We start from the raw sequence: 14832 nt of genomic DNA on the forward strand, positions 1-14832 counted from the left end.
ATAAAAATCTATATTTTTCTCTCTCTCCACCCATCTCTCTCTCCCATCTCTTTTTCTCTTCCTCTCGTTGCTTCCCTCCCACTTTTCCGTCCGCCGTACTGTGATATGAGTCCCAGTCCTGACACAGCTGCCAGAAACTCTGGAGCTTTGGAACATCTGGGCCTAATGGTGAAAGGGTTCTGCTGACCAGACAGACATGGAGAGGGGGTTGGGGTCTAGACAAAGACGAGCTCTCCCCACTGCACACTACACTATGAAAGTGTGAAAGGGAAAATGACTAGGGAGTCATAAAGTAGCCTACCATTCATTGTCCTGCATGCTCTATGAACACAGTCATACACATGCATACTGTAGTACGATTAAAGTGTGTGAAATACTGGATGTGATCTATAGAACTATTCATCTGAAAGATTTGAATTGCTCTGAGAGACTAACCGTAAAGTAGTAAAACAAATCTAAAGTACAAATGCATTGTTTTGTCACTTCCTAACTGATGTGATTGCTTTTGCAGTTTCAAGAGAAGTCTTTTTATTGTATTTTATTATTCACTTTTATGGTAAGTACCATATAAATCCAAACAACTTGTAAAAAATATATAAACTAATGGTTTTGTGAGGCTATTTTGTTCTAAAATCATCTTGTTTGCTAAGCAACTTTCATATATCCTCAATAGTGTGACTGCTCACAAGATTGTGGATGACTATTGAATAAGACAGCACTAACTAATTCTAAGGCCCGTAAAAGCACAACAAGTTTATAGATACAGTTCATTCGGAAAGTATTCAGACCCCTCCCTTTTTCCACATTTTGTTACGTTACAGCCTGATTCTAAAATGGAATCAATCTACACAGAATACCCCATAATGACAAAGCGAAAACAGGTTTTTAGACATTTCTAAAAATCTATAAAAAATAAAATACTGAAATATAACATTTACATAAGTATTCAGATCCTTTGCTATGAGACTCGAAATTGAGCTCATGTGCATTCTGTTTCCATTGATCATCCTTGAGAGCAAAAACCAAGCCATGAGGTCGAAGGAATTGTCCGTAGAGCGCAGAGACAGGATTTTGTCGAGGCACAGATCTGGGGAAGGGTACCAAACAAGTTCTGCAGCATTGAATGTCCCCAAGAACACAGTGGCCTCCATAATTCTTAAATGGAAGAAGTTTGGAACCACCAAGACTCTTCCTAGAGCTGGCCGCCCGGCCAAACTGAGCAGTCGGGGGAGAAGGGCCTTGGTCAGGGAGGTGACCAAAAACCCGATGGTCACTCTGACAGAGCTCCATAGTTCCTCTGTGGAGATGGGAGAACTTTCCAGAAGGACAACCATCTCTGCAGCACTCCACCAATCTGGCCTTTATGGTAGAGTGGCCAGATGGAAGCCACTCTTCAGTAAAAGGCACATGACAGCCCACTTGGAGTTTACCAAAAGGCACCTAAAGGCCTCAGACCATGATAAACAAGATTCTCTCATCTGATGAAACCAAGATTTAACTCTTTGGCCTGAATGCCAAGTGTCATGTCTGGAGGACACCTGGCAACATCCCTACGGTGAAGCATGGTGGTGGCAGCATCATGCTGTGGGGATGGTTTTCAGCGGCAGGGACTGGGAGACTAGTCAGGATCGAGGGAAAGATGAACGGAGCAAAGTACAGAGAGATCATTGATGAAAACCTGCTCCAGAGTGCTCAGGACTTCAGACTAGGGCGAAGGTCCACCTTCCAACAGGACAACGACCCTAAGCACACAGCCAAGACAATGCAGAAGTGGCTTCGGGACAAGTCTCTGAATGTCCTTGAGTGGCCCAGCCAGAGCAAGGACTTGAACACGATCGAATATCTCTGGAGAGACCTGAAAGTAGCTGTGCAGCAACACTCCCCATCCAACCTGACAGAGCTTGAGAGGATCTTCAGAGAAGAATGGGAGAAACTCCGCATATACAGGTGTACCAAGCTTGTAGCATCATACCCAAGAAGACTCAAGGCTGTAATTCCTGCCAAAGGTGCGTCAACAAAGTACTGAGTAAAGGGTCTATAATACTTATGTAAATGTGATGTTTCAGTTGTTTTATTTTTTAAAACTTTTGCAAAAATTTCTAAAAACCTGTTTTTGCTTTGTCATTATGGTGTATTATGTGTAGATTGATAAGAAAAAAACAAACAATGTAACCAATTTTAGAATAAGGCTGTAACAATGTGGAAAAATTCAAGTGGTTTGAATACTTTCCGAATGCACTGTATGTTTTGTGGGCAGTTTTTCCAATTTCCACTTTCTATTTTCCAGTAGAAATGAATGGAGCCTCATACAGCAGGTGGGGAAAGCTGAGGAACTAAATTTACTTCCTCAGATTTAGTCCCCCCCCCCCCCTAACGCAGTAACATACTTCCAATTAGCCCCGGAGCGATACAGCATGTGTGCAAGTTGTGTTGACAGGCCTCTGGTTCTGATGAGCAAATCTGGCTATCAACACATTAACATTAGACTACCCTTTGTTTAAAAATGTAATTGCTCAGTGTATTTATCTGGGTAATAATGATAAGAATGCAGAGAAACTGCCAACATGTGGTAGGTGACTTGCTGGGAATAAATGGAAGCTTCTAAGGTAAGGTGAGACTGGGAGCTTGCAAGAAGACAGAGGAGCACACTCACTTGTCCAAAACGAAGTAAAGGTCAAACCCCCCGTAGCAGGAGTACCCTGCCTCCCTCCTGTCATGGCTTTGTCCTGCAGTGCCTGCCACCAGAATGGCCATCAGTATGCAGATCTCTGCTGCAAGCATGGCCTGCCTGCAACTGCACAGAGACATTATTCCAGCTTCAGGAGAAGGCTGCAACGGCAAAATTAACACATTAAAAAATTCCAAGCAAGTCCAAATAATCTCCTTTCAGATTGTTTCAAGTAGTTCCTGTGTTCCCCTTTACCTCACAATGCTCTAAAATGTAAGATTCCAGGCGTGAAATATTCCCAGTCTGGATCAGCGTCCCATCTCCACAGCAGAAGTCCTGTGCTGGGAGAGGGAAAGTGGAGCTGCTTGGCCTGAATCAGGAAGAACTGTTCCAGGGCACACACGCTCCCTCTCTCAAACAAGCGCACACACACACACACACACACACACACACACACACACACACACACACACACACACACACACACACACACACACTGGCAGAGGGGATACACTTTTGTCCCTCAATACTTTTCCTTTCTCTCTTTCTTTTGTCTTTCTTTATTTTCTTTCTTCACTCAGCAATAGCGCCACTTAGTGGAACGTGTGATATGACTGCTGTGATCATTATTCCCCTTTAGTCTTTTGCAGTCGTTTTCCTTTCCACTCTAGCACACTTTTCAAAACACTTTATGTAAAGTTTACGATTGCAAAAACTTGTAACAAATCCTGTCTGATATACAATATGTTAAATTATGCAAACTTTTTAGTGGATATGTCTTTCATCTTTGTTGCTTCACATGTTTTGAAACAAAACATCTATCGTAGACTAGAACTAGTCAATAGCAGCAGTTTAATTTAAACCAGGCACAATCAATCAAAGTCTGTCTAAATTGGTAAAAGTCATTGTTTTCCAATAGGTTGTAGTGATTACAGGTTTATCTTGTTACATACTCAAAGACATAAATCATTAATCAGAACAGAATCTTATTTCCCACATCATTGTTCCTTTAATCATATGCATTGACTAACCTAAAGGTGCTAATTATGTTGTTTATTTATAGAATATGTTGCTAAACACTTCTACATTAATGTGGATGCTACCATGATTACGGATAATCCTGATGAATCGTGAATAATGATGAGTGAGAAGGTTACAGAAGCACATCATACCCCCAAGACATGCTAACCTCTCACCATTACAATAACAGGGGAGGTTAGCATTTTTGGGGGGGTATGATATTTGGTGCGTCTGTACTTTCTCATTCATCATTATTCATGATTAATGTAGGATTATCTGTAATCATGGTAGCATCCACATGAATGCAGAAGTGTTTATAAAAATATTATATTCTTATTTACAATAAAAGTGACTCCAAAATGACACAATACATTATTTACCATTAATTTATATTGGGCACAAAATAATCTGAAACACATCTAAAACAAACAGCGAACGCATCCAACAAATTTGTAGAGTCACAAACTTGATGTAGTCATTGCATGCGATGAATATGGGACCAAATACTTAACTTTTACTACTTTTATACATATATAAGTGAAGTTGTCCCAATACCTTTGGTCCCCTCAAATGTGAGGACCATGTACATAAAGTGCTGTAATCGCTAAACGATTCACCCAATATGGATGAAAAGCTGACAGTCTGCACTTTAACCCCATAGTCATTGTATCATTTCAAATCCAAAATGCTGGACTACAGAACCAAAATAATAATTTAAAAAATGTCACTGTCCCAATACTTTTGGAGATCAGGATAAGGTTATCCTTGAAAGTTGAGGAGGGCCTGATGCAAAGTGCACATTGAATTCATGTAATACAGATCGCCTAAACATATCTCATAATAATGACTTACTATCTCATAATTATGACTTAGTATCTCATTATTATGACTTAGTATCTCATTATTATGACTTACATATCTTATAATAATGACTTACTATCTCAAAATTATGACTTAGCATCTCATTATTATGACTTACATACCTCATAATAACGACTTACTATCTCATAATAATGACTTACTATTTCATAATTATGACTTACTATCTCATAACTCGTAGTCAGATTTCATTTTTTGGGTGGTGGGAACGAGCTTCCATAGACAGCAATGTAGTTGGCAAGAGCACAAACAGATCTGGGACCAGAATGTTTAGCAGTTTGCTTAGCAGTTTTAACATGATGACCAATAAATCCAGAGGTTGATGAATACCAGCATTCCAAATCACATCATGAGTCATACTGACCATTGTCTTTTTTTTCCAGTTCTGTATATCTTTATTGTCCCTGAAAGGAAATTTGAGTGCAGCATACAAAGACATATAAAAACATACAACATAACATAAAACCATATATTCCAACTAAAATGCATAAGGAATAAATCCAAGTAGGTTACTATATGATGAGAAGTGCAAATATGCTGTTGTGAAAAATACAAGCTCAACAGCAGCCAGGTTATATTTACTGCAGCTATGGCCTTCGGGCAATCAGTTCTAGCAGTCTTAAACCTGGGTAATCTGTACCGGCACCCAAAAAAAAACAGATTCAATCAAGAGAGGTTTGAGCCTCTCTTTTCATATGCTTTGTGTACTGTAACAGAGATCCACACATCTAAAGCATGGTTCTTTTTTGTAGGGAGAACATGTTGTATTTGTGAATGTGTGAAAATAACTTAAGGTTACTTCACGTAACCCTGGTTCTATGATGTTATGAGTGATGTCTCTCACTTATGGGCACCGACCCCTTTTAGGGGCGGAGTCAAGGATGATCCAATCACTCAATGTCTGTCGTATACAGACAGGAGCAACGGCCTTTAGTGGACCACTCCACTTCCCATATAAGGGGCCGTAGTCCGCTCCTATCTTCACTTCTAAGTACATGTTCGTCTTCCTTACGCAAAGCGTGAAGGGTAACGCAAAGCGTGAAGGGTAACGCAGTGAGAGACTTCACTCATAATATCATATAACCAGGGTTACGTTAAGTAACCTTAAGTTATATTTCAATTACTCGTTCGGTCTCTCACTTATGGGGATATAGCCAACTCCCGTAGTGCTCATATACTCACCAAAGCCAAGTCTAGACAGGATCAACCCGCGCTAATGAGGGCACAGTGACGGCCAGTCGGTAGAACCTCATAAAGGTATGGCAAATACCCCAACATGCCACATTACAGATCTCTTGAACAGAGATGCCTTTGAACAATGCCCATGATGTAGCCATACCTCTGGTGGATTAAGCCCTCAGGCCCTCCGGAGTGTAAAAAGGCTTTCCCCTTGTCTAAAAGGTCCTGCAGAAAGCAGAGTACCTCTGAGACAGAACAAAGAAAAGGAATGATTTGTTTTTGATCGCACCATCTTTCAAACACACACCAATCATTATCATATAGTGAGCGAGTGGCAGGGACCCTAGCGCTTTTGATAGTTTCCACAACTTTCAGCAGTAGACCTATCGCAATAAGATTCATCCTCTCACAGCCCTGGCTCAAAGTGCCACCATCTCTGGATGGGGATGGAAAATCTCTCAGTTCGCTTGGGTCAGTAGGTATCTGCATAACGGTAGCTGCCTGGGCTGATCGTATAGGAGAGAGGTAATCTCTGCTAACCATAGCCGTCCTGGCCACAGAGGATGAGAGACAACTGTTGTTCTCTCACCCTGAAGAGAGTGGCGAGAATTAAACTGAGAGGGAGGAACACTTAAAGCTGCACCCTTTGCCATTGGTGTGCCAACGCATTTACCCCTAGTGGCGCATTGTTGCCTGTTAGTGAAAAGAGCAGACAGTGTGCGTTTTTGCGCGATGCAAAGAGATCTACGGAAGCCTGTCTGTAATTCTCCCATATTTTGGCCACTATCTGGGGATGGAGTGCCCACTCCCCGTATAGGGTATTCTCCCTGGACAACAAGTCCGCTCCTGTATTCATTACGCCTGGGACATGGGTTGTGCGTAATGATAGGAGATGTGCGCTGCTCTACAACAGTAGTTTGTGGGCTAGTTTGTGCAGGCGCAGAGATCGGGTGCCACCCTGGCAGTTGATGTATGCCATTGTATTGTATTTTCTGTTCTGGTCAGGACATGACAATTCAGGCAGAAATTGCTTTACGGTTAAAAGCACCCTAAGCAATTCAAGGTAGTTTTTGTGAGTGAGGTGGAGTTGTGTGGGCCATAGTCCATTCGCAACTCTGCCTTCGTAAACTGCGTCTGTCGTCAGTCACCGACTTCCTCATAGCTACTATCCCTAGGAGAGAGTCTTTGGCCTTTGGAGAAGTTTGGAACAGGGTGAGGCACTGGCAGAATGAAAGGACTCGCCCTTCTGAAAGGGTGGCCAAGAAGGAAATATTATTTATTCTGATACCCAGATATTCTATGTTCAGTGTGGGCAACAAACAGCTCTCTATATGATTTATCCTGAACCCAAGCTCTGTGTCGTGGGTTTGGATAGCTGTCTCTTACTGCCTGCTCTCGTGTATGAGCACAGATCAGGTAGTCATCTACAGAGATTCTGAGCCCCCTGGACCTCATGGTTGTCAGAGCCACTTCCACACATTTGCTGAATGTTCTTGGGGCTAGTGATAGTCCGAACGGGACAACAAGATATTTGTAGGTAGTGTCCTGGAAGGCGAACCTGAGAAATCTCCTGTGTGCTGGCAAAATGCTTATGTCAAAATATGCATTTTGTAGAACGACTGTGGTGAACCAATCGTCTTGAGGAATTGTGAACTTTTTCAGATAGCTGTTGAGGACCCGTAGGTCCAATATGGGACCTCTGTTCTGAATGCCTACTTGTGGGTTAACAGTCTGCTGGGCCGCTGGTACTGAACTCTTCCTGCTGAGTAGGCACACTGGCTCATGATTGTGGAAGTTGTGCCCAGACGGGATCCGGGTTGGCGGGCAGGCAGAAGTTGAAAGTCTCTCCTTCTGCTCTGTGCAGTTCCACACTCTGCCGCATAGTAGCAACAGTGGGGCCAAACGGTTCCTTTGGCTCAATGGGAGCATCTAGGAAGTCTGCCTTCTCCTTCTCTGTGAGGCTGGACAGGTTCAGCCACAGGGCTCTCTCCCCCACCACTCATGACGCATCCACAGCCTTGGATAGCTCCCCTGGAGGCGAGGAGGTTGAGGTCTGAGACGACACAGATATCTTCCCAGAGTAGTGCGTTTGGCTCGTTCTAGTCAAGGACGTTACCCATCTCTTCCAGTAGCTCGCCCTGATATGCCATCAGTAGAACGGTAACGTTCAATGCTCCAACAGAGCGTGCTGCACATACATACGCCTTCTGGTCGATGGAGGCAGAAAACCGTTCCATCTTCTCAGGGAGAGTCAGAGCAGAGAGAGCAGAGGCATGGTGTTCTGGGTTGAGGTGCCTGTCCAGAGAGCGTTCTACGACTGGAAGCTGGAAGTACCCCAGATCCTCCATATCGTGCAATTCCATGGCAGCAGTGTCCCTGGCTAGGGCTTTGCCCTATATGGGCTTTTCCCAGTTGTATTTGGCCTACAACAAGCAGGCTGGTATGGCTGGTATACGTTATTTTCCCGGGGTGGTATGGGACGGAAGCCTCTTTCCCTCTAACCTGTCCCTCTCAGTGTTCTGGCCTCCAACGGAGCAGGCCAGTCAATTTTGAGCTTGGTTGCAGCCCGTTTGCACACATCAACGAGCCCGTACCCAGGAGCAGAAGGGCCATCCCCGCCCTGTGCGCTGTTGGGTCTGGGGGTGGGAGCTGGGAGTTCCTCCTCCACCTCCTCTTCTCCATGGAAGAGACGCAGGATATCGTCTTCATCCTCGTCTATGACCAAGTCATCTTTCCCTAATGCTAGGTTGTCAAACCGCATATCCGGGGGGAGAATGTCCATAACCTCAGCCCAGTTGTGCTCGGTACGGGCAAGTAGGGATTGTTGAGTTGCCTGTTCACCCGAAAGCTGGGAGGAAGATGAGCGTGGGGCGGCAGCCTGTCGTACCCAACGTTTGAGCCTAGAATTTGCCATAGGTGGAGTATGGACACCCAGGCTATGTGTGTGCTTTTCGACGCTGTAACCGTGTAGCTAGTAGACTGTTGTTAGCTAGCTAGTGTTCACTTTTGTAGCCTAGCTATAGAAAGGATGTTGTTAGCGGAAGAGAATGTGCGTTCTTCGTAGCTGTCAAAAGGTTTATCTTTCCACCTAGATGGGAATAGGCACCACAAAGTAGTTAGCTAAGTGGGCGAGAGCTAGCCAGGATCTACAGACTGAAAAGTTTTCTTCATTGTGAGCTCAATGAGAAGTTACTTTCTTACATTCGGTGGAGTCCTTGACGGTCCACCTGTGAACAGGTTAGCAGGAAAGCAGATGTCCAAGTCGATCGAATCCGTAAGAGAGATACAAGAAGTGAAGATAGGAGTGAACTATGGGCCCATATATGGGAAGTGGAGTGGTCCACTATTGGCCGTTGCTCCTGTCTGTCTACGACAGACATTGTGTGATTGGACCTTCCTTGACTCTGCCCCTAAAAGGGGACACCACCAATAAGTGAGAGACCAAACAAGTAATTTAAATAGAACAGGATTATGCCACCCTCTTAGATGTCCACTGGTAGACAGTCCAAGTCAAAGTAAAAGTTGTCAAAAATATGAATAGTAAAGTACAGATACCCCCAAAAACTACTTTAAGTAGTACTTTAAAGTATTTATACTTAAGTACTTTACACCACTGCTGGTACCTATACTGTACAGTCACATCTTCTAACTACTATGTTATTCGTTGATTTCGAAGTCTCTTGGGACTCTCCTTATAACTCTCCTTGTATATCATCATACATACAGTAGCTTACACTCGCTTTACATGTCAATAGACAGATCTGGAAGTGCCAAATTCACTTATTGATGTGTCATTATTCAGGATAATGAATAGGCAACAGTCTTATAGTGGTGGGGGAAATAGATTAGGCTATTTCAAGAAATTGTTCTGTAGGCTTACTATAAATCAAATGGAAAGCATGAAATTACGTTTATTATTATTTGTTTCATCCTGGAGTATAGGCTGCATTTATTGGTTGCACTATCATGTGGTACAGTAGCCTAATCATTGTAAAGTATGAGTGATGCTGATGTGTGTCTAGAGACAGACCACAGTCATTACGAGGCACAGTAGAGCGTACCTGCTGCACAGACAAGACTGGAACAAAAAATAACTATTGTGGAGCTCTTCCAAAGGTAAGTCTCTCTCTGATAATAGTCATCCTGCAGATTTCTATGAAATGGCAACTTTGGTCTTCTCAGTCGTATGAATTTCACTCACCATTCTCACTGAGTTTATACTTTAATTTCTTACAGTAAAGCAATTGCTTCAGTAAGAATATAAGTGCCATTTGATAAAGTTATAGTAAAAAATAATGACAATAATAATAATATAATGTATAATATAATAATATGCCATTTAGCAGACGCTTTTATCCAAAGCGACTTACAGTCATGTCTGCATACATTTTTACGTATGATGGATAAATAAATCATGATGGAGTGGATTTGTCCAAATGTCAACCTTTCCTGAATGACTATGGTTATGACATTTTTTGTTGTTGAGGGAATGTTGTTGTGTATGGCTTTATCGTTTTCAGAACTGGGTTCAAATACATGTGTATTTGATTATTTGTTATTTAAATACTTATTTTTCTGTGTATTTTCAAATAGTTTCCTATAAATAGCCTACTATCAAATACTTATTTCAAGTACTATTTTCAATACCTGGTTTAAATGCATGGGAGTGTATTTGAGTCAGTGTATTTGAGTATTTCCAAATACATTCCAATATTCAACTACTTGTCTTTTCAAATAAAAAATATCTAAATACTTACTTCCAAATGCCTTTCCAATACCTTCAATAGTATTTGAGGTCTGATCGTTTTCTTTTTCTATTATTTCCTTTAAAGAAATCTGTCTGTATCTGCAAAGTTTTTAACGGCAAAATGTAGACTATAACTCATTTTTCTAATGTGATTCCACTTGGAAGGGGACTTGTGAAAATGGAGATTGCCTCACTGAATGTAACTGCTGTGAACAGCAACATGCACAGCGTCGCTATGGACAGCGCCAACCGCACCTACATGCCTTATTACCTGCACTCCACCGGCATGTCCGTCAGCTACATCCTGTGCTATGTGGTGGTTCTCCTGCTCTGTGTCGGGGGGAATGTACTGGTCTCCCTGGTGGTCCTCCGGAACCGCAACATGCGCTCCGTCACTAACCTATTCATCCTCAACTTGGCCGTCAGTGACCTGCTCATTGGAGTGTTCTGCGTTCCGACGACTTTGATTGACAACCTGATATCAGGTGGGGAGTTTTGCTTATTATAGCCTGGACTCATTATTGGGACGCTTGTCATGACAAATTATAGTTATTACTGGTGCATCAATTTGTCGCTTTGGGAATGAGTGTTCAGAACTTTCCTGCAGTCCTTTTGTCTGCATCATTAAATCCAGCCAGTTAAATTCCCATTTGGCTTTGATTTAACATTTTCTTAACCTCTTGGGCATTTAGTGTAATATTGTAATAGTGCTTGTATTTTGATTCAAATGGGACTTCTGTGGCTTTATCAAAGGTTTCACTCTGGAGTGGAGTGAAAACGCTGAATTTCAATCAACTTGGTGTTGATATGAATCAAAAAGTGAATATCTATGACATGTATGCGTTTTCACACCTTTTCAGCCCTTTGCGCCCTTATATATATTTACACTGAGTATACAAAACATTAAGAAAACCTAAAAATACACAGTGAAACAACAAGTCATATTTCTGAAATATAGTGTCCTTCTTTTGTCTTACTGTATGAAAGTGAGGTGTACATATACTGAGTGTACAAAACATTATTAACATCTGCTCTTTCCATGACATAGACTGACGAGGTGAATCCAGATGAACTCTGTGATCGCTTGTTTATGTCACTTGTTAAATCCACTTCAATCAGTGTAGATGAAGGGGAGGAGACAGGTTAAAGAAGGATTTTTAAGCCTTGAGACAATTGAGACATGGATTGTGTATGTGTGCCATTCAGACGGTGAACGGTCAAGACAAAAAATGTAAGTGCCTTTGAAACGGGGTATGGTAGTAGGTACCAGGCGCACCAGTTTGTATCAAGAACTGCAATGCTGATGGGGTTTTCACACTCAACAGTTTCCTGTGTGTATCAAGAAGGGTCCACCACCCAAAGCACATCCAGCCAGCTTGACACACCTGTGGGAAGCATTGGAGTCAACATGGGCCAGCATCCCTGTGGAACGCTTTCCACACCTTGTAGAGTCCATGCCCCGATGAATCAAGGCTGTTCTGAGAGAAAAAGGGGGTTGCAACTCAATATTAGGAAGGTGTTCCTAATGTTTGGTATACTCAGTGTATATCCACACATTTAATAAAAGCCAGATTAATTAAAATTAAGACATTTGGTGTAGCATATCTGTGACTAATAATATAAGGTATTAATAATTAGTAGCCCTTTCCTGCAGTCAAATGACCTAGTGGCTACATGGGTTGAATGTTTCTTAATATATTTCATAATTTAATCATTAATAAACTTTTTTTTTTTAACTGCGAAAATCCGGTGTTTCTATGTCAAACAGTTTTGATCTTTTTCAGTCTTCTGTGATGTATATAAAGTGTAATATTGGGATGCAAAATCAAAATTGAATACATTTCAACTCTACATCTGACAGGTGTCTTCTTTTTTTAAGCCCATAATCATGTGTGTGAGGTGTTTAATTTAGTTTCAAAGTAGATTTGTTTAAGACTACCAAGAAACACTCTGTGTGACCCTGATTTAGCCCACTGCAGTAAAGGTGATTAATAATCCCTGCCAGCTATGCATGTGTAGCCTGGTCCCAGATCTGCTCGTGCTAACTCCATTGCTGTCATTCTTAAGCCAAACGTGTTTGGCATGGCAATTCTTTAAAGAGTTGGCGAGGGAGAGCAGTAACAGACTGGCAACCAGGCTACTGCTTGTGTGTAATGGACTCTGTCTTTTCAGGATGGCCATTTGGCCAGATCACATGCACCATGAGCAACCTGGTCCAGGGGATGTCAGTGTCAGCATCAGTCTTCACTCTGGTGGCCATAGCTGTTGACAGGTAATACACCACCAGTGGGCTAGTGTGATGGACCACACTAGCCTGGTCCCACATCTATTTGTAATCTTGTCAACAATTGCTGTAATTGTCAAGCCATACATTTGTAAAGAGTCCTCTTTCATCATATTCAGCGTTTTGTTATTGGGCAGCCTTAGTGATGGTAAAGAATGGCATCAACATAATGGTGACCAAAATAATGGTCTATTACCATCTCAGTGATGGTAAAGAATGGCAAAGGACTGGAAAATAATAGGGAGTCAAGTAATGGTTGACAGAGAAATATATAACTGCTTAAATAATTCAGGGACTATATTGCATTTTGTGATAGTAATCAATTAATAATATTCACAATACCCTTGGTGCCATCGGAAGGGTGATGTCTCTCTCTCTCTTTCTCTCTCTCTTTCTCTCTCTCTCTCTCTCTCTCTCTCTCTATCTCTCTCTCTCTCTACCTAACCCCCCCCCCCCCCCCCTTCTCAGGTTCACAGGTATTGTGTACCCCTTTAGACATCGGACGAGGCCTGTGACTGCTCTTCTCACCATCCTTTTCATATGGGTGCTGGCATTTGCTGTCATCTGCCCCTCGGCCGCCAACCTGACCGTTATACACCTGGAGGACACCTACATGGTCCAGGACAACCAGACCTACCCTGTCTTCGTCTGCTTCGAGAACTGGCCTCGACCCGAGATGCGTCGGGTCTACACCATGGTCATCTTCGTTCACGTGTACCTGGCCCCCCTGGGCATCATCAGCATCATGTATGGCTGCATCGCTGCCAAGCTCTCTATCAACCTAAGGCAGGTGAGGCTGGGAAAAGTGCGGAGGGTCCACTCCCAACGCAGGGCTAAAGTGATCAAGATGCTGATCATGGTGGCTGTGCTCTTCATGGTGTCATGGCTACCTCTGTGGACGCTAATGCTGCTGACTGACTACAGGGATCTGGACACACAGCAGATTAACTTCCTCAGCAGCTACCTGTTCCCAGTGGCCCACTGGCTGGCCTTCTTTAACAGCGGGATTAACCCCATCATCTATGGCTTTTTCAATGAGAACTTCCGCAGGGGATTCCAGGCTGCAGTGGCCTGCAGGTCCTGTTCACAACCAACAATAACAACAACAGTGGTGGTTAATACACGCTTTAACTTCCCGCCCCCTAACAGAGTATTCAATGATAACCCTGAGTCCTCTGGTGGGAAGAAAGGCCACAGCTCCAGGGGCACTCCTAAGATTATCCCACATGGAACCAATGAAATCCTCCTGGATGACAGGAATGTTGCTTCCAACAGGGTGATTGGTGCCTGGGTGGAGTGACTGTAATTAGGGTTATGACGATTATGGAATTTTGGGCAACGATTTATTGTCATGCAAATTGTCATTTTTTTTGTTCATAATTGACAACAATTATGGGGGGGGGTTCTACTAAGCTAATGTATGTAATTGTTTTAAGATGGTCATACCATGGATCATTTAGCTATTTGATTCTGAATTGTAGGACCCCTGTAGGTATAGAAAACATATTTACAAATTATTTGATGAAACATTGAATTTGGCCTTACTGCTATTAGCCCATAGAAACACATTGAATACCACATTCATACATGGCAAAACATATTCCAAAAATAAATACAAATGAAGTATGGTTTGAGGTGTCTGAAATACATCTGATAGGAACAAAAAGCATCAGGAACAAAAAATTAGGAACAAAAAAATAATAACAAATTTGACATGTGCCGTTCTGCTCGTAAAATGATTACCAACATGACCCACTTCATGTAAAAAAAAAAAGTTTTGCCCATAATTGTTGGTTACACGATTAAATGATAATTTAGCCAGCACTAAATCTAATACAATACATTTGTATTCATCACAACATCTTTACCATAACCTTAACCTCATCCCTAACCTTAAGCCGAACGCTAACCCTCATTCAAGTCCAAATAGCTAATTTACTTATTCATAAAACTGTGCAGCATGCTATGGCCACCTAGTGAAAATCAGGGAAAGAAGGAACTTTTAATTTGCCAGTGTACAGATAATGCCTGCTAGAGGGCGCCAAATCTATTAGT

At 42.3% G+C, this 14832-nt stretch overlaps 2 protein-coding genes across 2 annotated transcripts in view; one reads left to right on the forward strand and one right to left on the reverse strand.

Moving 5' to 3' along the window:
* The window catches only part of LOC311128303 (anthrax toxin receptor 1-like), a 57658-nt gene extending 54657 nt beyond the window's left edge, over positions 1-3001 (reverse strand). Inside the window, exons 1-2 of the mRNA XM_084160393.1 lie at positions 2924-3001; positions 2654-2829 (exon numbers count right to left, since the gene is read on the reverse strand). Of these exons, the coding sequence (XP_084016519.1) occupies positions 2654-2808 (155 nt within the window). The 5' untranslated portion in view covers positions 2809-2829; positions 2924-3001. The remainder of the gene's footprint in view (positions 1-2653; positions 2830-2923) is intronic.
* Positions 3002-10671: 7670 nt separating this feature from the next.
* Positions 10672-14077, forward strand: LOC311127441 (neuropeptide FF receptor 1-like; the record flags this gene model as incomplete). The annotated part of the gene is made up of 3 exons (XM_084159281.1): positions 10672-10978; positions 12666-12765; positions 13246-14077. 3 exons carry the CDS (start codon positions 10672-10674, stop codon positions 14075-14077), a joined length of 1239 nt encoding a protein of 412 aa, XP_084015407.1.
* Positions 14078-14832: the final 755 nt, after the last annotated feature.

The sequence above is a fragment of the Coregonus lavaretus genome, assembly GCF_964263955.1.
Source record: "Coregonus lavaretus genome assembly, chromosome: 4".
Classification (NCBI taxonomy): Eukaryota; Metazoa; Chordata; class Actinopteri; order Salmoniformes; family Salmonidae; genus Coregonus; species Coregonus lavaretus.